The sequence below is a fragment of the Mustela putorius genome, unplaced genomic scaffold (assembly GCF_011764305.1).
Source record: "Mustela putorius furo isolate JIRA1106 unplaced genomic scaffold, ASM1176430v1.1 tig00000224_pilon_pilon_pilon, whole genome shotgun sequence".
In the NCBI taxonomy this organism is placed as follows: Eukaryota; Metazoa; Chordata; class Mammalia; order Carnivora; family Mustelidae; genus Mustela; species Mustela putorius.
The window spans coordinates 16,850,824-16,873,109 of NW_025421321.1; the positions used below are offsets into that span (position 1 = coordinate 16,850,824).

A 22,286-nucleotide genomic window follows, 5' to 3' on the forward strand; every position below is an offset into this window, starting at 1 on the left:
CATACATTTCCTGACCAAGACCCCTTGTTCATTTTGTACATGTTTGTATCTCTAAGGCCTGGTTTGTGAGAGACTCTCAGTGTTGTTGAAGAGATTGTCTGTTTCTAGAAAAGAAACATCATGAGGTATAGAAGGACAAAAAGTAGTGTCAAGGAAAGTGGCTTAAGAAGTAGGGGGTGTGGGAGGGCTTAGAACAGCTGAGGTCGCCACAGGATCCCCTCCCTTTCTGCAGCTGCTGCCCACACTTCCTCTGCGGAGCACTGGCTTATTGTTAACACGTCTTTCTCATCTTCTGGATGTGAGCCCCCAGACGCAGGGTTTGCACTTGTGTTGCTCAGCACCAGCACTTCTAAGCATGTTTTCAGGGTGACTTATTTTCAGGCTAGTTCCTATAGAAAATCCCCCAAAGATCATGGCTTATATGTGAGCCACAAGTCCATCTTAAACTGGAATGTCCCAGAGACCTCATGGAGGGGCTGGTTTTTAGAAAGGACATACCGGGGGTGAGGAAAGTGCCCTCCAATACCTTCCAAGGAAGAGCAGCCTCTGGGAGAGTGGCTGGCCAGGGGGGTCTGAACAGCAAGGAAGCCGGGTGGGAGCCAGATGAAGACACCAGCAGAAGGCTTCATGGCCTCGCCAGTGCTATGTAGAGAAAGAGTGGGTGCCTCATAGGGGCTGTCAGAAGCCAGGGCCATGTGGCAGGGGTGCTGAGGCAGGCTAGAGTCTGGCTCTATGGGGGAAGGTAGAGCCCAAGGATCACCAGTGTGTTGGCTGTGGGGTGTGAGAGGCAGAATAGTTTGGGAGCCGGCGCCGATTGTGTGTCTCAGCCGAAGCAAGTGGAAAAATGGAGCTACCACTGATTGAGATGGGAAACCTAGGGGGTTGGGGGGAGCTGAAATAGTCTGGGCTTGCCCTGCTCCTGGGCACTCGCCCCTGCTGCCATTGTTGAGAGGGAGTATTCGTGCAGCCACCCAAGCTGACTGACTCCTCCTGCCGTAGTCGGAGATGTGCTTTTGAATCTGGGTTAAGGCACTATATTCTGTCGGCTACCATAGCCGTTAAATGGAGGAAGCAGGCTAGTTCATTAACTCGGGTGAGCCCATTACCATTGCTGCCTGTTCTGTGTCACCAGCAGAGAACCAGGCTTGGGGAAGTGGAAAGCTGGAGATAAAAGGTGGCAGAATGTAGGGCCCTGGAGGAGGGAGGAGCTGGTAGGGGAGGCTGAGTGGGGTGGGTTGTGCATGCCGGTGAGAAGACACACCAGCCATGCATGGGTCTTCTGTGGCCTGACTTTCTGAGGCATTCGTGTCCTGCATTTCACTGCCAGCCGCACTGAATAGGTTTTGCAGCACACTCCTCGGTTAGGTGGTGTTCTTGGATGGGGTGGAGGCTTCTGCACAGTGAACCTCCCTGCTGGGTCCAAGGCCTTGTGCGGTGCAGGATATGAGAAGTAGGAGAGGGCTGAGTCCCTGGCTCACAGGGGGAAGCAGGAAGCAGGCCTCCACAGAAGGAGGACTGTGGGGGGGGGCTGCCCCTCAGGACAGGATCCTAATGGAGGTCCAGCCCCAAAGCACAGAGCAGCCACTCCTCTTTCCTGGGGGGCTGGGGTGGGGTCGGGTCCTGGAGCCTTTACATCGACCATCTCCTCATTTTACAGACAAGGAACCTGAGGCCCAGAGAAGGTGCTCTGTGAAGGTGACAAGGCTCCCAGCAGCTGACCAGGTCTGATACCAGACACACTGCCTCTAGGAATGGGGCTCTGGTTGCCTGTCCCTTCCCAGCAGCAACCTTTAGGCCTCAAAGTGTTTGGTTTAGAAAACACGGTGACTATATATAATGAAGCACCGGTGAAGTGCTGTGGGCCCGAGTGAAGAGTTCCATTTGGAGAGTTCAGGGGTAAAAGGGTCAGTAGACTCAGCTGGAGGGAAAGAGAGCCCTTCCAGGCTCACAGTTTTGCTGTAAAAGTACAGCATGGCACTGGACGTGGGGGAGGTGAAGCAGAGCACAGGGGAGAGGCTCATGTGCCTGACGCAGGTCTCTGTGCCGGACTCCATGTGGGTGTTTTACACATCTATCCACATCTGTGTATGCTCCTCAGCATATCCCAGTGAGCTGGGTCTTGTTACTCCTGTTTTCCACATTGGGGAACTGAGGCTCAGGGAAGCTCAGTGGCTCTTGCCCAGGCGCCCAGAAAAGAACGACACTAACTGAGCAAGTACGTGGCCTCTCGTCCCCAGCTCTGGGCCTCTGCAAGGTTAAGGTTAATCCAAGGGGTCTAGGTCATACAAAGGCAGGCATTGAGAGCCCTCTGTGGACCGAGGTGTCCGGGCCCTGCTGGTTTTGGGGTCAGAGCACAGGAGGGAAAAGACGAAGGCCTCCGTGTCCACTACCCTTGTCTTTATTACTGGGGCATCTGGCTTTTCCTGCACATTTAATACCTGAGCCTTGGAGGCAGGCAGCATTCCTTGCTTTTTATGGTCAGGAGGCATATTGGACTTAGTTTAAAAGATTAAGATCTTTTCTAGGCAGTTGGCTTGTTTGAAAGAGAAAAAGATGGAAGATCTGTTTGCTTCCACTATCCTCATGCATTTTAGGGTGGGGGCTGCCAAGGGGTGGAGCATCCAGAGGGTGAAGTCCCCAGAATGGGCTCATGAAGATCAAGGAACCCTTACTGCTCAGTTCCAGCTTGGTTTAACTCCTCATGCCCTGTGTGCCAGAGCCTGTCCCCCTGCAGTGCTTACAGTGGTTCATCCACCCGGCATCCCTACCTGCTCTATGCCGGTGGGCGGCCTTCTGCTCTGTTCAGCACCCTCTTCCTTAGCATTTCTCAGCAGCCTGCTTGAGTTTGTGTTATTTCAGGAAGAATACTTCCAGTGCGTCTCCCCACCCCAGTAGTGTGCTCCTCTGTTCACAAGCATTCTGCTGTCTCCTGTGCACCAGAACTTGACTCACAGCACTTATATTTCTGGGATGTCATGTAGACGCACACATTCATTCATTCATTCCAAATAGAAGCCAGAGTTTTCTGCTGCCCTTGGCTGCTGTTCTGGAATATTCGGAAGCCAGACTTTTCTGGTCCTTGCCTATCTGCTGAATCTTCCTTTACTGGTGCCTGACCTGGTCACGTGCCTGGGAGCAGAATATGAGCTGTTTCGGTATTGGGTGCTCACCAGTGCTGCCTTTCCATAGTGGGGAGCCTCCCGCTTGCTGCTCATCCTTGCCCTTGGCTGTTCTAGAGACACTGATCCTATTCCTCTCTGCTGGCCTTGCCATGCCTGTTATCATAGCCACCATAGCTCTGGCCCATTCAGTTTTTGTCATGGGCAGCTGCACCCCACCCACCCCATGCCCACCCAAGGTTTGTGCCTATGTTATGGTGTTTGCACCCATGCTCTTGTCATTCTCTTATTTGCTGGGAATCAAGGAATTCATGGCCCTAAAGTCCCAAGGGTCCCAAGGCCCTTGTTGGTGTATACGAGGTCTGGATGGGGCCATGGGCAACCTTAATTCCCAGCTGGCTCTTGTTGGAATGAGGCTGATCTTGGTGCCTAGTGGGAGAGCTGGGTCTCTTCTTCTCTCCTGGTTGGATTAGCAGCTCTAGAGCCATCTCAGGGAACTTGCTTTCTCAACATTAACTCCAGCTTCCATCATGGCACATGTCTGGGGTGGTGAGGTCTGGGGCTAGCTGGGTGATACTGGGGTGGAAGGGCAGGAGAGTTAGCAGGGTACCCTGAGCCTGATGTGGAATTAGAGAGGGGACCTTTGCCAGGTTGATTGTATGCTAAAGTGGGTTTGTTTGTTTGTTTGTTTTACTTCTTTGTGTTCATTTCATTTCCTGGCCTCTTGTGAGGGTCTCCCTGCCACCTGCTGGCATGGACTGGGCATACCTCCTGCAGAGAGCAATCACCATTCTTTCCCCAGCACTATGTGGTAGGTGTGAACTAGTGGCTGTGAGTTTTATTTTCACTATAACCATTTACTGGGTGCCTGGAATGTGCCAGACTTTAGTCAAGGTAACATGTTAGCGGCTAGAACAAGCACTTCCCAAATCTCAGTGGCCTCACACAACACAGGTGATTTCTTACACAAGTTAAGCTCAGTGTAGGTTGTCTGTGGGGAAGGGATGGGGAGCAGGGGCTCTGTTCTACCCAGCCACAGGGACCTAGTTTCTGTCCTTGGAGTCACTCCCTTACCCTAGGCCTCAGAATTATTCATTCAATCCCTTACATCCAACCAGGAATCTGGGGGAAGGGAGACTTGGAGGGTCCTATGAGCAGTTTTCTCACCTTTATTTCAGCCTGAGTGCATCCCTCTATGCTATCACACAGCTGTACCAGACTAGAAGGGGGCTAGAGAGGGTGACCTGTCAGTGTACCTGGGATGAAGGAGAAAGCCAGACTCTGGTGAGCAAAGCTGGTCTGCCACAGAAGCTGATAGTTTGTTTACTCAGTGGGTCTTTGCTAGACCCCTGGTTTATATGTAGACTTGAATGAGGCACCCAGGAGGAAATGGAAGAAGTAAGAAGCTGAAGTCTGGCATTCCTAAGACACAAGGCGCCCCACTCCTTATCCCATGGTCATACCAGGAAGTGCGTTATCTTGAGGTACAGACTGGTTTGCCGTGTAGGGAGACTGAGGCATAGCCATTGGCTGCTGGGCAGTGTCTGCAGGAGGGGCTTTGTGGAGAAGGCAGCAGCTGTCTCTCTGAGGTTATTATTAGTAGTGATTTGCCAGTGAGCAGTGTGACGCCTCATGGGTCAGTGATTGTGGCTATCCTGGACTGGGGTTTTTGAGAGAAAACTCTTCCTCTTTCTGACTCCTGTAGTAGCCTCCTCCTCAGGGGCTGCTGATTCATGCTCTGACTCACTCAAGCCTTCCATCTGACTTTCACTCCTGTGCTGCCTGGAGAGCAGAGGTCCAGGGAAGGTTTGCTGGGAGCTCGTTTCCTGTCCGTAGTGACAGTGGTAGGGTGGGCTGGGCAGCAAGAGTGCCCCAGTTGTATTTGGGCTTTTTGCTTTGGGTTGATTCTGATAGTTCATCCTTTACCTCCATGTGACCTTGAGAAAGTCACCTTGTCTGGACTTCTGTCCAGACATGGCATCATGTCCAGTTGCATGGCATCATCCATGCAACTCCATTTTAAGATTATTCTCTGAAGAACCCCCATTGTATAAGACAGATGAAAATGGAAAATTGTGTGGCTCATCCTCTCCACTAGCTCCAGCTCAGCAGCCCTAAGAGGTTTCTGAGCCCGAGGGGCCTCCAGATCCCTTCCAGGCCTGGGAACCCTTGTTCTGTGGAAGAGGAGATAGGCAGGCCTGTTCTAAGACGGGCTTCCTGAGAAGCTTCTGATAGTCACTGCCACCTGTCACAAATCCCATGGACCTGTGTGAACCACCACATCCCCAGTCTTGCGTATGCTCCTCTACCATCATCCCCCCTCCGGCCCCACACAGGTGGAAGGAACATGACTGGGTTTGCTATCGTGTTGATGATCTATGTCCTCTTGTCAGAAAGGGTTACAGATCTCTCACAGAGTGAGGAGAAGAGGCAGTTAGTTTTATGAGTTATTCCTTCTTTCTTTCTTTCTTGCCCCCAAGAAAATAAATTCCAGCCCCCTGAATAACTCCCACACACTATCTGTCCTGTTTGATGTAAGTGCAGTTTTTCTTCCTAATGAGCTCTGGTCTTCAAATGGGGCCAGGAGGAAAACCAAGGACCTTGGGAATATAAGAGTTCTTGGTGAATTACTTTAAGTTAATGAGACTAATAAGGAAAATTGAGTTCAGTGGCACAGATCAGATCCATGTTCTGGGTCTTGATGATTTAAATTGCAGATCCTAATTAAATGTCCCAGATAACCATGAAGTGGCTTCTGAGGTCCTCTTGACCCAAAAACTTTTATGGTCTGTGAATTCTATCAAATGTAAAGTTAGTCTGTAAATGTTCCCCTTTAAGCATTTCTATCCCCAGGATCCCACCATGCCTATAATACCTACCCTCCACCCTCCTAGGTGCAGGGGCCCTGCAAGGGGAGGAGAGAGGGGGTGAAGGAGCAAGGGCGTTTGGGAGCCTCTCTTGGACAGGTAGGGGTCCAGTTGCCTTCTATCAGGTGGTCTGTCTGCACTGGCCCAGGTGCAGGGGAGTGACCACAGCCTTACTACAGGCTGAGCAGGGCAGCCAAGCAAGGCAGGACAAGGCTGGAAACACACTGGGAAGAAGTTAAAGGAGGAAGCGCTCCTTCCTCGAGCTAATTCAAGCCCGGGCTTCTCCCTTAGGCCAGCATGAGATGATCTTAGCTTCCGTTCATCATTTCAGTCCCGTAAGGGGGTGACCTGAAGCTAAGAAAGGGACCAGTTCCCCATGGTCATACCCCCAAATATGGCCTTCTCCTCCATGTAGTCTCCTGCTGGCTCTTTCCTTCTGTGGCCTTTTTTTTTTCTTCTTCTTTAAAGATTTATCCATTTATTTGAAAGAGAGAGGGAGAGCAAGAGAATGTCAAGCAGACTCCCTGCTGAGTGTGGAGCCCCGCATAGGGTTCGAACTCATGACCCTGCGATCATGACCTGAGCTGAACTCAGGAGTCAAGCGTTTAACCAACTGAGCCACCCAGGCGCCCCAGTCTGTGTCCTATCTTTTTAAATGACTATGACCAGGACTCAGAATATTTCATTAAAAACATGAGGTAGAGCTGACATAAACAGTTTTTCATGCTGTTGTCTTTGTTATAGCCATTAAAATAATTAAACTTTTTATTGAAGTATAAAAAAATCTTCATGTACAGCTCAAAAAAAGTTTTAGATAGTAAATTCATTCTTGAAACCAGTACCCAAAACAAGAGATGGAGCATTACTAGAGCCTACAAGCCTCCTCATGCCCCACATGCCCTACCCAGTCAATACTCACCCCTCAAAGACACCGCTGTCCTGACTTTGAGCACCATGGACTCATTTGTCCCGTGCTTGAACTTTATACAAATAGATGTGCCTAGATACACTCTCGTGGACTGGCTTTCTACCTTGACGTCATTTCTGAAAGCCATCTGTGTTGTTTTGTTTCTTGTGGATGGATGTCTGGATTGTTGCCAGTGTTTGACTGTGATGAGCCTTATGCTCTACATGTTCCTTGTACCTTTGTGAACATAACCATGTATTTCTGTTAGCAGTTCCATTCTGAGCTGTGCACTGGGTCGTGGTGGAGGTGTACATCAGCTTGTGTAGATCCGGTTTTCCAGAGTGGCTGTGCCATTTTACCTTCCATTAGCAGTGTCTCAGGGTTCTGTTTATCCCACATCCTAACCAGGACTTGGTATTGTCCTCCCCTCCCCATTTTTAGCTATTCTGATGAGTGTGTGGAGGTTATCTTGTGGTTGTGATTAGTGGTTTCCTGATCCCTAACAAGGCTGAAGAAACTGTCATGTGTTTATTAACTTTATCATGATCATTTAAACATCCATGTAATAGTGTACCTTATAGATGTTCCAGAATGCACTGACTGGTAGCTGGATATTAGATTCATTCCAGGGTTTGTCATTATAAGTAATGCTACAATAAGCATCTTCGGCCTGTTGGCAAGAATTTTGCTTTTGTTCATACATTTCTATAAATAATGTGATGAATAATTTCATAAATAAATTTCTGAAATGCATGTTCCAATTTATCAGCAATAGAGGAGAACCCCATCAAGTTTTCCCTAGGTCTGCCAGTAAAGCTTATTCTCATGAGGATCACAAGCACACCTCTCTTGGAAGACTACTTTAGGTGAATATAGGAGTATTTAGCATTCCTTTAATTATTATGAATGAGTTTAGATACTTTTCTAAAATGTTTACCATGTGTATTCTTCTTTCATTGAATTCATACATTTGCCACTTGCATTTTTAGTGAGTTTTTTTTTGTAAATTCGACAAGCATTACTATAAATTATAGGTATTAGTACTTTCCCTGTCTTTGCCATTTTCATTGATGTCAGCAAACTGGTGAATCTTCCCCTTGGAGACTTTTACTGGTACTCCTCAGCCGGGCCACTGCCCTCTCTGCTGGGGTGCCCAGGCTAAAGGTCCCCAGGTGCTCCAGTGGGAGGGGTAGGAGCTTAGCCTGTAAGAGAAGCTGAGTTTGCTTGGGCCGAGCACACTCTCTGCCTGTCATCTGTACCCCAGACTCCAGCAGTTTCAGCTAGCTCACGCGCTAGTCTGCTCTGACAGTCCCCCGGGACTGAGTCGGAACCTGGGTATTCTGCTCCGCAGGAAGGCACCCACAGGCCAGACAGCCACATCAGGGCAAGCCCTCTTCCATTTTTGCACATTTGGTTGTCATTACAGCCCTGTGAGATGGGTGTACAACTAGCCTCATCTTTGACACTAGAGGGCAGAGCCTCAGAGGGGCCTAGCAGTTTCTTCCAGAGCCTGACATTTGTGAGCAAGGATGCCTGGGACTCAGATTCTTAACTTCTCATTTTCCCTCAGCCATATCCTAGCACACAGTGGCTGCTTTGGGGCTGGTCTCTGTTACCCTGGATCATCCCTGGTTGGTGAAGGGGAATGGGAATGTGCACTCTGTTTCTCATTCTTTTGGGCTTCAGCAAAACCTTTGCTTTTGAGCCAAAGGTTGGATTGTTGTATGGAGCACAAAGGAACTTAGAGTAGTTCTTGGCTTCCCCATATCTCTAGGCATTAAAGTTATAACATAAGCATTATAATACATATTCTCCAGAACTTCGTGCTTGACCAGCTTGTTAAGTTTATAATTTTCTATTTTTAGATGATGGATTTGGATGTGCTTCTATGAAGAAATGCCACGTGTCTCAACTGGTCCAAGAACAAACATGTCCAGTAAGTTGTTGGGTGAATATTAACTCAAGAGAGGGAACACAGGCCTTTTGGGGGCACAGGTGTTGACACACTTTGAAAGGAGTGTTTGAAACCAGCTTTATTGTTCAGTCTAATTATCTTCACTCCTAAAGGTCGATTCCTTTTAAAGACAGCAGGAATTGTCACACAGAGGGCTAGAAACACGTGAAAGTCACTTTTTTGCTGCTTAACCCACTTCTTAGAGCCCAGGGTGTGTTCTTTGCCATGCCAGGGCCTGTGTCTGATTCAGCGCTTGGTGGAACCTTGCCAGAGACTTCTATAACCATAGCACACAGCATCATCCACCTAAGTCAGGCATAGATCATATACACATGTGTTCCAGGAAAGCAGGCCCATGCCCAAGACACATGTGAGGTTTCTGTAGCTCTGGGAGGAAAGAGAGCAGGCTGGACACATGTGCCTCTGTCTTTCCAGTGTTCTACCATGCCATCGTAGTCAGTGGCTAGCAGAGCTCTTCATGCATCTCATATCTTTCTGACAGAGGTGAATTGATTTAATTTTACAGATGCTATAAGACTTGTCAACAGAAGAGCATCATAAAACAAAGAAAATCTCAAGAGCCATCTTTTATCATTATATCTAAACCATCATTTAATGTGGCATGTCTTTGTTGAAGAGAACTTGATTTCCTTACATGATCCCGTGTGTATATGTGTGGGTGGCGTGTGTGAGTGCTGGAGAGTGTAGAGGAAGAGGACACTAGAAGGGGCCTAGATCGCCCGACTCTCCGGCCCTGGCTCCTCACTTGCCCGTGTTAGACACATACTTTGTCCACGAGAGCACGGTCTCTTAGTCACCAACCCTGTGTTTCTTACCAGTGTTTGTGTCTTTTCTCAGGACTACTGCCACCTTAGGGGACTAGGGGTTGTTGACAGCGCTTCCCGGGGAATCAGGTGTGGTCTGACCCAGGAACAGCAAGCACGTCATCACCAATGACATCATGACAGCAAGAGAGCACAGCCCTCGCCATGGCGCCAGGGCCCGTGCGATGCAGCGGGCTTCCACCATTGACGTGGCAGCCGACATGTTGGGCCTCTCTCTGGCAGGTGAGCCTCATGGGCCCTGCTCCGGCTTCCTGGGGCAAGGTCACCACACATAGGTCCCACACTGTGCCAGTGCTGGGAGGGCCACGCCTGCCTCCTGGAGTCCCCTGCTGACAGCCAGAATTAGTCCCCAGGGATGGCCCCAGGCTGGAGGGCACCCTGCTATGTCATTCTTCTGGTTGAATCTGGGAATGGGGAGGGAAGGGAGGTCAGCCCTCTTCCTGGAAACTGCAGTCTGACTGCTGGCAGTTTTCCATCTTAGGTGGGTACCGCCAGGGCTCATTCGCCAGTAGGTGATATGGGAATGTCCACTGCGCCCATCTGGCAAGTGCCCAGGCCATCATCAAAGTCCTCCTTGTTGGGGATGTGCAGAGTTGAGGAAGGGAGTGGGAGTTTGGTCTTGGAGTCTGAGACAGGAATCTCAAAAGCAAAATGTTTAGGAAATGAAGAAATTATCTCATGTAATAGTTTCTGAGGGGGGAAAAAGTAGGATGTTGGGTCTTCTGAATAAGACCTAAATGCAAGGAAAAGATTATTAAGGGTGATTTTTTCCATCTGTCATTTCTTTTTTATTCAGGAAATATACAAGATCCAGATGAGCCCATTTTAGAATTCAGCTTAGGTAGGTATCTTTTCGAATTTTTTGTTCATTTGTTTTAAAATGTATGTTGCTTAAAAACAAAAACCGAAATGAAATAAGATGAGACCGGGGAGGGAGACAAACCATAAGACTCTTCATCTCAGGAAACAAACTGAGGGTTGCTGGCGGGGAGTGGGGAAGGGTGGCTGGGTTATAGACACTGGGGAGGGTATGCGCTTTTGTGAGTGCTGTGAATTGTGTAAGTCTAGTGATTCACAGACCTCTACTCCTGGGGCAAATAATACATTATATGTTAATTTTTAAAAAGGTCTATATAAAAGGAGTAAAAAAAAAAGAAAAACTGGACCCTGGTGTGAATTTGTATCCAAGAACTTGCTGCTGCTGAACTGTTTCTGAGATGAAGTCACGTGGCAGGTGTGCATATCCTGTCTGTGGGAGGGAACCTGGAGCCCATAGGCCTTGGGTCTCCTCAGCTTATGTTCCCTCCAGGCTAGTAGTGGTGGGGGAGGGGCAGGAGGTAAGCACCGGAGAGCTGAAGGACAGCCTCCCTCCTCAAAGGGGAAGGCTGGAGGGCTGGGAAAACTGGCTCCGGGCCAGCCTCATCAGCCCTAGCCATAAGGCCCCATGCAACTGGGCTTCGCTGTCTAGCCCTTGTTCCCTACTTTGGAAATGGAGGCAATGACACCTAGTGCTTTCCCTCTAGGACAGTGTCAGAATGTCCTAAATATTGGCCTGAATGCCCTAAAGTTGTTCTAAAAAACTGTAGTAGCATGTACTGGCTCTAGGTTCAGGGAAGCATGGCATTACTGTGGTTTACCCAGAAGGTCTGGCATGGTGGAGTCAGCCACAGATGGTTCTCCTCCAGAGTGTGACACTCCTGCATTGCTCTCCCCTGCCCTTGTCCCCTGGGCTGAGGTCAGCGTTGACCCGTGGCCTGGCAGTGGTGCCGCGTTCAGGAGGTGGTATGATGTAAAAAGAAGCTCCTCCTCAGGAGTCAGGTGACTGGGATTCTAGTCCATACTGTGCCACAGACTGACCACACAGCCCTGAGCCTGCTTCTTGGCCTTGCTGGACCAGTTTCCTGGTGTGCTAGACGGAGTGTTACCTTTTGAGAGACAAACAAGATCATGGTGATTAAAGCGAAATCAGACAAACAACTTTGACTAATGACCAAATCCTTAAACATGTAAGGGCATCATTATTATCAAATTAAGATTAAAATTTGGAAACATCCCCATTTCAGACTGAATACCCCTAAATAAGTTCAGAGGGTATCCTAATCCTGACTTGCTGACTAGTTTTGCAGTGGGAGGGAGTCTTACATTGTGAACTGGGAACGGGATTTGGGGGAGCAGCCTGTAACCCTGCTGGGATTCCCCCAGCTGCCCACTCCCAATCAAGGGCTTCCTTGCTCTTCACAAATGGTCATACTAACCCAAGGACTTCCAGTTTCACAAGAGAGGAAGAGTGAACTTATTTCCACCCTCTTGTCTTAAACCATCTCAGGCACTAGGAAGAATAAGAAGCAGAAACACACACTTTGTGCAGTGAGACGTTTTTGGAACCCCCAAAATGTAATCCACAAGGAAGGAGCAGATGGAAAGGAGTGTGGTCATATCTGCTTGTCTATGAGGGTGGTGGATTTGTCCCAAAGATACTGGGGGAGCTCAAAGACTAAAGCAGAGGCTTATTGGAAAGTTTGTGAAAGGAAGTTTGGGGTTCAGGTTCCCACCACCCTCTTTAAGTCCTGCAGGGACTGGTGGTTATTCTCATAAGAAACTTGGGAGGCAGGGGTGCCTGGGTGGCTCAGTGGGTTAAGCCTCTGCCTTCGGCTCAGGTCATGATCCCAGGGTCCTGGGATCGAGCCCTGCATCGGGCTCTCTGCTCAGCAGGGAGCCTGCTTCCCCCTCTCTCTCTGCCTGCCTCTCAGCCTACTTGTGATCTCTCTGTCAAATAAATAAATAAAATCTTTAAAAAACAAACAAACAAATTGGGAGGCAGAGAGTCTCTGGGTTGAGGCCCATGAGAATGCTGGAGAGCGTGGTGAAGGGCCAAAAGTCTACTGAATAACAACACCCCACCTTGCCCTCTCCAGCCTTCATCCTCTTATCCTGATTCTGCCAGGCTTATTCTTCCAGGCAGGAGACTTCACTCTGGAGAAAGTCAGCCACCCACTCCCACTCCCTGCAAAGAGTCAGATGCTGGCTTTCTGGACCCCAGCTGAAAGTAGGCCAGCCTGCTACCCAGGCACCGTTGTGGAGTCCTTGCGGCCCGCCCTTACACTCAGCCTTCTGATACCTCATCCTTAAAAATGAATGGGCATTCTTTTGTGTTTAAAAAATTGGTACATGCATACCAATTACAGCTTGATTCATAACAGCCAAGACTGGAAAAACCCGCACATCCATCAGCAGAACAGTACGTGCATACAATGGAGTACTTCTCAGCAAGGAAAAGGAATGAGGTACTGATACAAACGGGGATGAGCCTCAGAAGCATGGTGCAGAGTGAAAGCCATATTCAAATGTATATTTATGAGTCTGTTTGCGTGGAGCTCAGGAAGACTAATCCACAGGGACGGAAGACCCATCAGTGGTTGTCCAGGAGTGCTGGTGAGGACTGACTGGAAAGAGCACAGGGGACCCTTTGGGCCTTGACCATGGTGGTTACACGGATGTAAACGCTTATCAAAACTCATCGAGCTCTCTACTGAAAATGGGCACATTTTATATATAAATACCTCAAAGTTGATTTAAAATAAAATCCAAGAATGTTTGCAGATTAAAGTCCTTTGTGAGAGGCCTACACAGGAAGGAAGAAGCAGGGAAAAACAGAACTTGGAAGAAATGCAGACATTGAAGAAAGTAGAAGAAAATGTCAAAATATTAGAAGATGGCGTACCCAAAACATAAGAACAGGGCACTAAAAAAAAAAAAATTGAAGAAGGGCAATATTAGAAACTTAAAATATGACTTCAAAAAAATAAGTCAGTAAACATTGGGAGATAGTCAAAGAATTATTCCCAAAAGTAAAAATTTTAAAGCAAAATAGAAAATGGGAGAAAAATTTGAAATGGAAAATTAGCAAATTCAGAGGCCCAACCTTTACAGGAGGAAACAGAAAAGGGTGGAAGGGAAGGAATTACCAAGAAATAAGAAGTCTGTCAGAACTGAGGAGTGTGTTTCTAGGTGAAAAATGCCTACCAAGGCTCAGCATCCTGATTGAAAAGTCCCGTAACAAGGCACATCTTGGTGAAATTTCAGAGCACTGGGAATAAAAAGAGTATCCTAAAACTTCCAGAGAGGAGGAAAGAAACAGAACAGGTCATGTCCAAGAATGAGGGTCAAACCAGTGCAGAGGAGATTCTCAGTGACACTGGGAACTTGAGGACGGGAAGGAACACCTTTAATGTGAGTGGGAAATATTTCTAATCTGGGATTCTCTACTCAATCAGACAGTCAGATGTGAGAGGAGAAAGAAACATTTCAGCCTTACAAACTCTCAAATGTACTTCTCCCACATCCTTTCTCTGGGAGTGAGTGGAGGATATGCTCTACCCAAAAGAGGGAGTAAGTTGAGGAAAAGGAAGATTGGGCCCAGAGACAGGGCCCAGCATAGGAGAAAAGTAAAGGGAATCCCACCTAGCTCATAATAATACTCACTTAGCTTTACTAATGCAGAACACGGATTTAACCAAAAAAACTCACACTAAACTGATTGAGTATAGAGGCAGGATGAGAGTTGATGTAACATAGGTAAAAATCTTCACCCCTTGACAGAAATCAGGACATTTCGATTCTGGCAAATCAAGGACAGTTCAATAGCCATTTGAATGAAGAAGGTAGCTTGGAAAGGTGAGAGTGAGTTTTATTTTAAGTATTTTTTACCACAATGAAAAAAAAAAGGAGGAGCAGGCGCCCATGATTGAATAGTCAAATATTTTATCTTCAGTTTAAAATTAACAAGTACTCATTTAAAAGCCTGTAATAGAGAAAATGTTAGAGGAAAAGAATACCCTATCAGAGAGAGGGAGAGAGAGAATCACAGTTGGCATTTTGGTATAGATCCTTCCAGAAATTTTTTTACACCCACTCAGAGCTATACAGAATTTTTAGTAATTTTTTTTGTCTGTGGAGGTGATGGGATTATCTGTGAAAATGTCATTCGAGTATTCTTTTTTTTTTTTTAAGATTTAATTTATTTATTTGACAGAGAGAGAGAAACCACAAGTAGGCAGAGAGGCAGGCGGGGGTGGGGTAGGGAAGCAGGCTCCCCCCTGAGCAGAGAGTCCAATGTGGGGTTCGATCCCAGGACCCTGAGATCATGACCTGAGCTGAAGGCAGAGGCTTAACCCCCTGAGCCTCCCAGGCGCTCCTCATGCTAGTATTCTTAACATGTTTTGTTTTTTTTTTTTTTCATGTGGCACAATGTCATTGGCATCTTTCCATTGTAATGATCATGGGAACTGCCCCATTACTTTAGATGCCCATGTAGACTCCACCATACTTATTGTAACCAGTTTCCCATTGTCAGACATTGCAGGTTCTTTCCGGTTTGCCATTATAAATACCACCACAGTGAACATACTTGTACGTAGATCTTTTACACATCTTGTTGATTATGTCTTTGGGATAAATGCTTGGATACAGAATTGCTGAGTCAAAGGATATGTACTTGAAATACATTTTACCAGTTTGCCTCATTGGCAGCACTTACCCAGCTGGGATTACAGATGATCAGGTTGGAGAAACAAGGCACACATACCAGAGACTATGGCTTCTCTGGAAGTATGCCAAAGTGATGTAAGCGCCAGACAGGAGATGAGACTGTGGGCTGCTGAGGGAGAGCGTCTTGGAAGCTGTGGCCCTTGGGCTAGGAATGAACACTGAGTGAGACTTAGCTGAGCTGGCTACGGGTTGGGGATAGAGAGCGGTTACCTACAGGAGGGTGTGTTCTGAAGGTGGCACTTGGCCCTTAATCTGATACCAGTCTTCCTGACTTTGGCTACCTGTTATGCCTCAGTCTATCTGCTGTTGCTTGTTCTTGAAAGACCCAAATGTTCCAGCTAGGTGTGGGTGTTAAGAACCCACACGTGATGAAGAGGCGAGCTGAGAAAAACCAGGCCCTCAGTCAAACACGTAGCTCAGAGGAGGGCAAGCAAGTGAAATGGGCAAGTCCCTGACTCCTGCTGAGGCAGACTGAACAAAGGGAATAGAAGAGAACCTTAAAAATGAACAAAGCATTGAAGCTTCTAGAAGAAAACAAAGCATCACTCCCAACCTCAGGGTAGGCAAAGACTTCTCGGACAGAGTGCAGGCAAGTACTAGCTCTCCACTTTCATTTGCTCTCAGGGCCCTAACAGGTTGCCACAGATTGAACACCTTGAAACAACACAAACTTACTATCTTACAGATTGCTTAGGTCAAAAATCCAGTGGGCTGAGTGAGGTTTCTGCTTGGAGTCTTACAACACCAAAACCAAACTATCAGCAAGCTGCATTCTTTTCTGGGAGTGCCAGGGAAAAATTTGTTTCTTTGCTCTTCATATTGCTGGCAGAATTCAGTGTTTCTGTATGTGTGTACATGTGGTTTTAGGAGTGAGGTCCCCATGTCTTTGCTAGCAGCCAGGTGAGGCTGGTTTTCATTTTTGAAGCTGCTCACATTCCTTGGTTTGTGGTCCTCTTCCTCCATCTCCAAAGCTAGCAGGCGGAATGCCTTTCATGGTTTGTATCTCTCCTGCCTTTTTTCCCCAGAGTCACATCTTTCTGACTCACCCTTCTACCTTCCTCTGCTGCTTTTAAGAGCTTGTGTGACTAGGTTAAGCCCACACCAGTAATGCAGAAAAATCTCCCCAGGTCGAGGTTCCATGACTTTAATCACATCCATAGGGCTTGTAACAGGATATAGTCACAAGTTCCAGGGATTAGGATGTGGGTACTTTTTTTGGATGGAGGAAGAGTTTTCCTGTCTATCACCCTCAAAGACTAAAAGTCTAACAAACAAACCTAAAAATCCATAAGAAAATAAATTGATAAACCACAGACTGGGGAAAAATATCCATAACACATATACCTGAGAAAGAACAGGTCCAGAATAAAATACTCATAAATTAATAATAAAAAAGTCAACCATTCAGTTTAAAAATGAGCAAAAAAACTCCAGCAGACTTTTGGCAAAAGAAGCTATAAAAAGGAACAAGTACATAGCGAAAAAATGCGTTGCACGATTACTCGTCATGAAAGTGCAAATTCAGACACATCCATCAGAAAACTATAAAATAAAGACTAATCCTACCAGATGTTCATAGTGATGCAGAACACCGTGAACTCCTATCCATTGCTGATGGGATTGTAAAATGGTACAACTGCTTTAGCAAAACTGTTGTGTCTTGCAAAGTTAAACGTACCATGTACTATAACCTAGAAATGTCACTGTTAGGTAGCTATCCTATACAAAAGAAACAAAAGCCCTTGTCCACCAAAAGACATAAACAGGAATATTTTTAGCACACTTATTTACAGTGGTTCACCACCAGAAACAACCCAACGTCCAGTAACAGAATTGGTAAATTTTGATACATTCATACAATGGAATCTAGCTCATCAGTTTTTGGAAAAAATGAGAGTGATTATCAGTACATACAATGTAGATGAATCTCACCTTCAGGAACAGAAATCAGAAATTGGTTGCAGAGGCTGGGGAATTGACTGGGAAGTATGAGGGGGAATTTTCTAGTCTGATGTTTTGGAGAAGTTCTCCGTCTTGTTTTGGTGATGGTTGTATAGGAGCATATGATTGTCAAAATTAATTGAATTGAAAACCTAAGCTCTTAGTATTTTATTATATCCAATAAACAGTGAAAATTCATAAAGGCACAGGAGGAGATAATACAAATGGATAGAGAACTAAAATTATTTTTCAGAAGCAAAAATCAGTTTCTATATTTTAGGTCACTGGTGAGCATTTAAAAAAAATTGAGAATGATGAGGGCCTTGCTGTCATGGGGGTGGGGGTTGAGGGGGAAGGGGAGCATGAGAAGAGCTTGTTTCCAGTGTAAAAGATCACCTCCATGTGACAACTGACAGTGTAGCAGTCCTATCCCTTTAGTGTCACTGATTTTTTTTTTCTTTCTCTGGGTGTGTTTGGAACTGAGAACTAACTAGAGCCTGATTTTAAATGATTCATTTCTTTCCTGTCTTGGTTCCGTAGCTTGCAGTGAGTTGCACACTCCATCGCTAGATCGAAAACCAAATAGTTTTGTAGCTGTGAGTGTCACCACCCCTCCTCAGGCATTCTGGACAAAACATGCACAGACGGAGATCATTGAGGTGGGTGCTGCTGGCTCCGACCGCGACAGGCTGGCGCAGTGTCTGCATGCTCCATGGGAGGGCTGTGGGTGACCTGAGTGCCTGGAGCTGCCCCTCTGCGGGTTCTCCGTGCATTGATGTTTCTCTTCACATTCATCTGGGTAGCGTTTATATTTGCCATGTCCTTTACAGTTACTGATGAGCTATTGGCTGGTTGTCTTTGAACAATGATCCTATAAGGTTATTGCCTTTTAAGAGGTAAGGAGCTCATCCTTCCTTGTCATTTTCATTTGGCTGCTGCTTTTGGAGAATTGTGTTCATTAATCGCAGTTTGGAGAGTGTTAACTATTAACCGTCCTTCTTACTGGACATACCCCTATTTTTATTGGCTTTCTTTGTACATCCTTTTGCATTGTGTGTTTTATATTTATGTCTTACATTGAATTATGTGCATTCACCTCAGAAATTTTACCAACTCTTTTTAGATAATTGAGCACGGTATGTAAGTTATAAAACTATAGGATCTGTGTGTGATCCTGCAGGATTTTGTCTGTGATGTGTCTGTATGAATTAATCCCTCCCTCTCAGTCTCAAACAAACTTAAACTGCATTTCCTCCCCTTCCCCCTTTTACATTTTGGAACATAGACCACCCTTTTTCATTCTCTTAGGAACTTATTTCCAAGTTCAAATCAACAGTTTTGTTTTCTAAGCATGCCCTGCCTGTGCGTGGAGCACAGTGCTGGGCCCATGGGTGATACAGATACCTCAGAGGCCAGGTCCCTGCCTCGGGGAGCATCCCCTCCTGTTGGTGGGGAGGCAGAGTAGGGTGGCCCATCTCTACAAGGCCCTGTGGGAAGGGGTGGAGTAGCTAGAGGAGGGTGGCACCTGGGGTGTGGGGGCCTGTCTAGCTCTGCGATTTGGAGAGGCTGCCTCGGTGGCGCTTAGTGAAATCCTGACTTCAGAGATCTGGGTGGGAGGGGGCCCAGGACTCTGCAGTTGTCACAAGCTCCCAGGTGACGCCTGTGCAGCCAGTCTGGGGCCCACATGTTGAAAAGCACACCAGCAGAATTCTGTGGGTAGTCATGCAAAACATGTAATAGGAAAGCATCTCGTGGGTTTGGAGAATAACCTTCTCCTGTTGTGTGTGTGCAGAAGGCCCAAGTGAAGGAGCAGGGGAGAGAAGTGTTGAGCATCAGGCCAGGAGTTTGTAGTGGGCCAGAGTAGACTTTTCAGAGGGGAGTTGCTGGATAGATGTGTTTCATAGAGGTCCTAAGTTGTCAGTCATCTGGGGGAGGGTGTAGGACCTTACTGGCGTTGGGAATGAGTGGAGAGTAGGAATGCATGTGACAGGCCCTGGGGGTGGGTTTGTGGGAGCAGTTCACTGTCCCTAGGTGGTAGAGAATGATGGAGAAAGTGGTACCAAAGCAACATTTGTTGCCTCCTTGGGAAGAGAGCCAGAGATGGCCTTACACAAGGGCAGATGAAGGGTGAGGTTGGGAGGGTCATGGTCCCAGCAGGCTGTGCAGGAGTGGCCGTCCAGCAGCCTTTGAGAACCTGGATCTGGAGCTGCAGAGGGAGCACAGCTGGAGGCATGGGACTCACAGCAGGCACAGACAGGAGCTATTAAGCATTTGGCTCAGATAGTTAACCACTGCCTGAGAAAGAGATTATGTTACGGGGCTCTGGGGGCAGGGCTAAGCTGCCAAGAAGTGGCCACCTAGGAGCTAGGAACTCACAGCTCATCTTTTGAAAGGGATAGCCTTAAAAAGGTCCATTCTTAATTATTCCAACTATGGGATTCTGGAAATAAGAAACGACTTAGCCATTCATTCCTTCTCTCATCTGCCTTTGTACATCCTAAAGGAACAACTCAAATTAGGAGATGAAACACACCACTCATCTAAAGTGGTAATACCAAGAATACACGCGAACATCAGGGTGGTTTCACTCTTAGAAGATCCCTTCTAGTGAGCAAAAAGCCCTTAGAGTGAGCCCTTGGACGCAGCTGTGCTGTGGGCCTGCCTGTGGCGGGTGCTTCTGGAGAAGCCTGTCACACTACTTTGTCCTTTCTCTAAGCAGCATTTGGTCATGTTTGTAGGTTTCCATGTAGGCCCTCATCAGTGTGTGTGTTGATCCAAGTTGGTAAGAAAGTTAGTGTCCCGCTCTGAAGATGTTGGTGTGTTTCCAAAGCAGTTACTTGGAAAAACCCAACTCTGTATTCTGATTTTATTCTCTTTCCTCTTCTAGGGAACCAACAATCCAATATTTCTAAGCAGTATTGCCTTCTTTCAAGACTCTCTTATCAATCAGATGACCCAAATCAAACTCTCCGTGTATGATGTCAAAGATCGATCTCAGGGAACAGTTAAGTAACATGTTGTGGTTTATGGGATTTAGTTCCCTGTTTTTAAGTTCTATAATCATCTGAGTGAGAGGTGAACACAGATTAACTTCACTGCTTTGCTCACAGAGTAACTGATGTCCAAATGTATTCATCTTTAGGAGTTTCTTCCTGAGCATCCCTGTTGGGCTCCTGAGATAGGGTCAGGTGTGTTGTGGGAACCAGCCTGCTGGACTCCTCTGGGTCCTGGTATCTGGACCAGAAGCAAACCAAGCATACTAATGCCTTCTCTACCCGCTCTTCCTCAGATGTATTTACTGGGCTCTGGAACATTCATTGTCAAAGATCTGCTCCAGGACAGACATCATAGGTTGCATTTAACACTAAGGTAGGTATTTAATTTTATTCCCTTGAAAGGATCTGGAATCAGGAGGTCTAGGGATAAATGGACCATTTATTGCATGCAGACAGGGCCCAGCCCCCTCCCAAAGGCTGGTGTCAGTGACCTAGTGGTTGCTTACTGAAGTGAGATTAAAACAGCCCACCAGAGGACCTGTTAGGGAATGGGCATGTGCAGTATGTATAGGAAATATGAGCCCTGTTGTACACAGACCTAAAGGAAAACCTAGGTACATATCTGATAATACTCAATATTTTTGTGTATCATCTTTTCCCTCCCCAGTAGGATATGATCTCCCAGGCAGCAGGGTTTTTGTCTGCTTTCCTTCATTGCCATATCCTAGAACAGAGCCTAGTGCTCAGTAAATATTTATGGAAGGAAGGAAGGGGAATCCCTGCTGTGTCCCTGAAAGGAAGATGAAAGAGGTCAAGATGTCAGCCCTTCCCAAGTTCAGTTCATGGACAGTTGTCAACAAAACCCCAATATGGTGTTCTTTTTTTCAAAATAATGTAAAAAGTTGGGAAGATAGTCCAGAATAGCAAAAGAAATTTGACAAGGATTAATCACCTGCTGGACAGTGTGCCATTCTAAAGCTACAGTGAGGGCAGTGTTGCAGGCATCAGGCAGAGCAAGAGTCCTGGTTCTGCCCTCGGTGTGCATAGGGAACCTGCCTCAGCAGGAAGGACAAGTCTTATAGAAAATGCAAGGGCTCGTGTGGAGCAAAGGGCTGCTAGAGAAAAATGATCAGGTACGTCATGTGCCGGAACTAATTGTAGTTGGATCAGAGCTAAATAGAAGAAATGGATACCTTCCTTTTGCAAAGCGGCTACATTGGACTCTTGAGCAGAGTGCATGGGGAAGCACTTCTCTAGGCATGAGGACAGGGAGAAAAAGTCACAAAGGAGGTTGTCAGTATATGTGACCATATAAAAATTTAGAACTTGGCTCAGACACCTTCAGTAAAAAGCCCGAGGTATTTTTACCTCAGGATACCCTGGGTATCCCTGGGGCCTCCCTCGATGAATCAGATGGGCTCAGACAGCTGGCAGCTACCCTGAGGGGCCTCACAGGTGAAGCTGAGCGGGCTCGAGTGGCCTTACCTGTATCATATCAGGATTCAGAGTCTTTGGGAAACCCTCCACTTATTTGGGGTCCAGACCTAGGTTTGGTCTAATCAAAGGGGTTTGGTGCCAGAAGAAGGTCTCCGGTCCTGGTTCCAAGATGTGTCCTCACCAGTCTCTGGGGCAGAGGTCAGCCCAGGAGCCAGTGGCTGCCTCCCGAGCAAGCACGGCTTTTCCCCGCCAGCTGTACCACAGGCACATCCATACTTCTCTGTGGAACCGCAGCCCTCCTCTCTGCTCTCATGGTTTCCTTGTCCGCCCCCTGGCCCTGGAGCCTGTATGTGTGGTGAAAGCTGGCTGACTGACCCCTGGGAGACCCAGGGTGGCTGAACTTTGCACTTAAATAGAAAACAAAGCACAGGTATATAGCCTCTTATTAAAGCACTTTGCTTGAGACAGATCTGCAGAGAGTGACCGCGTGGGTAACATCACTGTGATCGGCTGGCAGATGGAGGAGAAGTCGGACCAGCGGCCCCCTGTGACCCGGTCTGTGGACACCGTCAATGGGCGGGTGAGCACACCGCCTTGTTCCTCTGTGTTGGAAGGAGTCAGAGGATGTGTCCAGGTGGACTTTGCCTCTGTGCTCTGGGAAGGGAAAGACAGG

At 47.1% G+C, this 22,286-nt stretch overlaps 1 protein-coding gene across 15 annotated transcripts in view; it reads left to right on the forward strand.

Annotated features, from left to right (window-relative positions):
• The window catches only part of INPP4A (inositol polyphosphate-4-phosphatase type I A), a 129,020-nt gene that overhangs the window by 60,629 nt on the left and 46,105 nt on the right, over window positions 1-22,286 (forward strand). For 14 of the 15 annotated variants that reach the window (XM_045077780.1, XM_045077781.1, XM_045077786.1 and 11 more), the window contains exons 2-8: window positions 8,759-8,829; window positions 9,706-9,914; window positions 10,489-10,533; window positions 17,721-17,839; window positions 20,068-20,184; window positions 20,470-20,549; window positions 22,082-22,193. In XM_045077780.1, the coding sequence (XP_044933715.1) occupies window positions 9,809-9,914; window positions 10,489-10,533; window positions 17,721-17,839; window positions 20,068-20,184; window positions 20,470-20,549; window positions 22,082-22,193 (579 nt within the window). In that variant the 5' untranslated portion in view covers window positions 8,759-8,829; window positions 9,706-9,808. Of the gene's footprint in view, window positions 1-8,758; window positions 8,830-9,705; window positions 9,915-10,488; window positions 10,534-17,720; window positions 17,840-18,010; window positions 18,077-20,067; window positions 20,185-20,469; window positions 20,550-22,081; window positions 22,194-22,286 lie in introns of those variants that run through there. The other variant, XM_004752901.3, reaches the window with a different exon arrangement.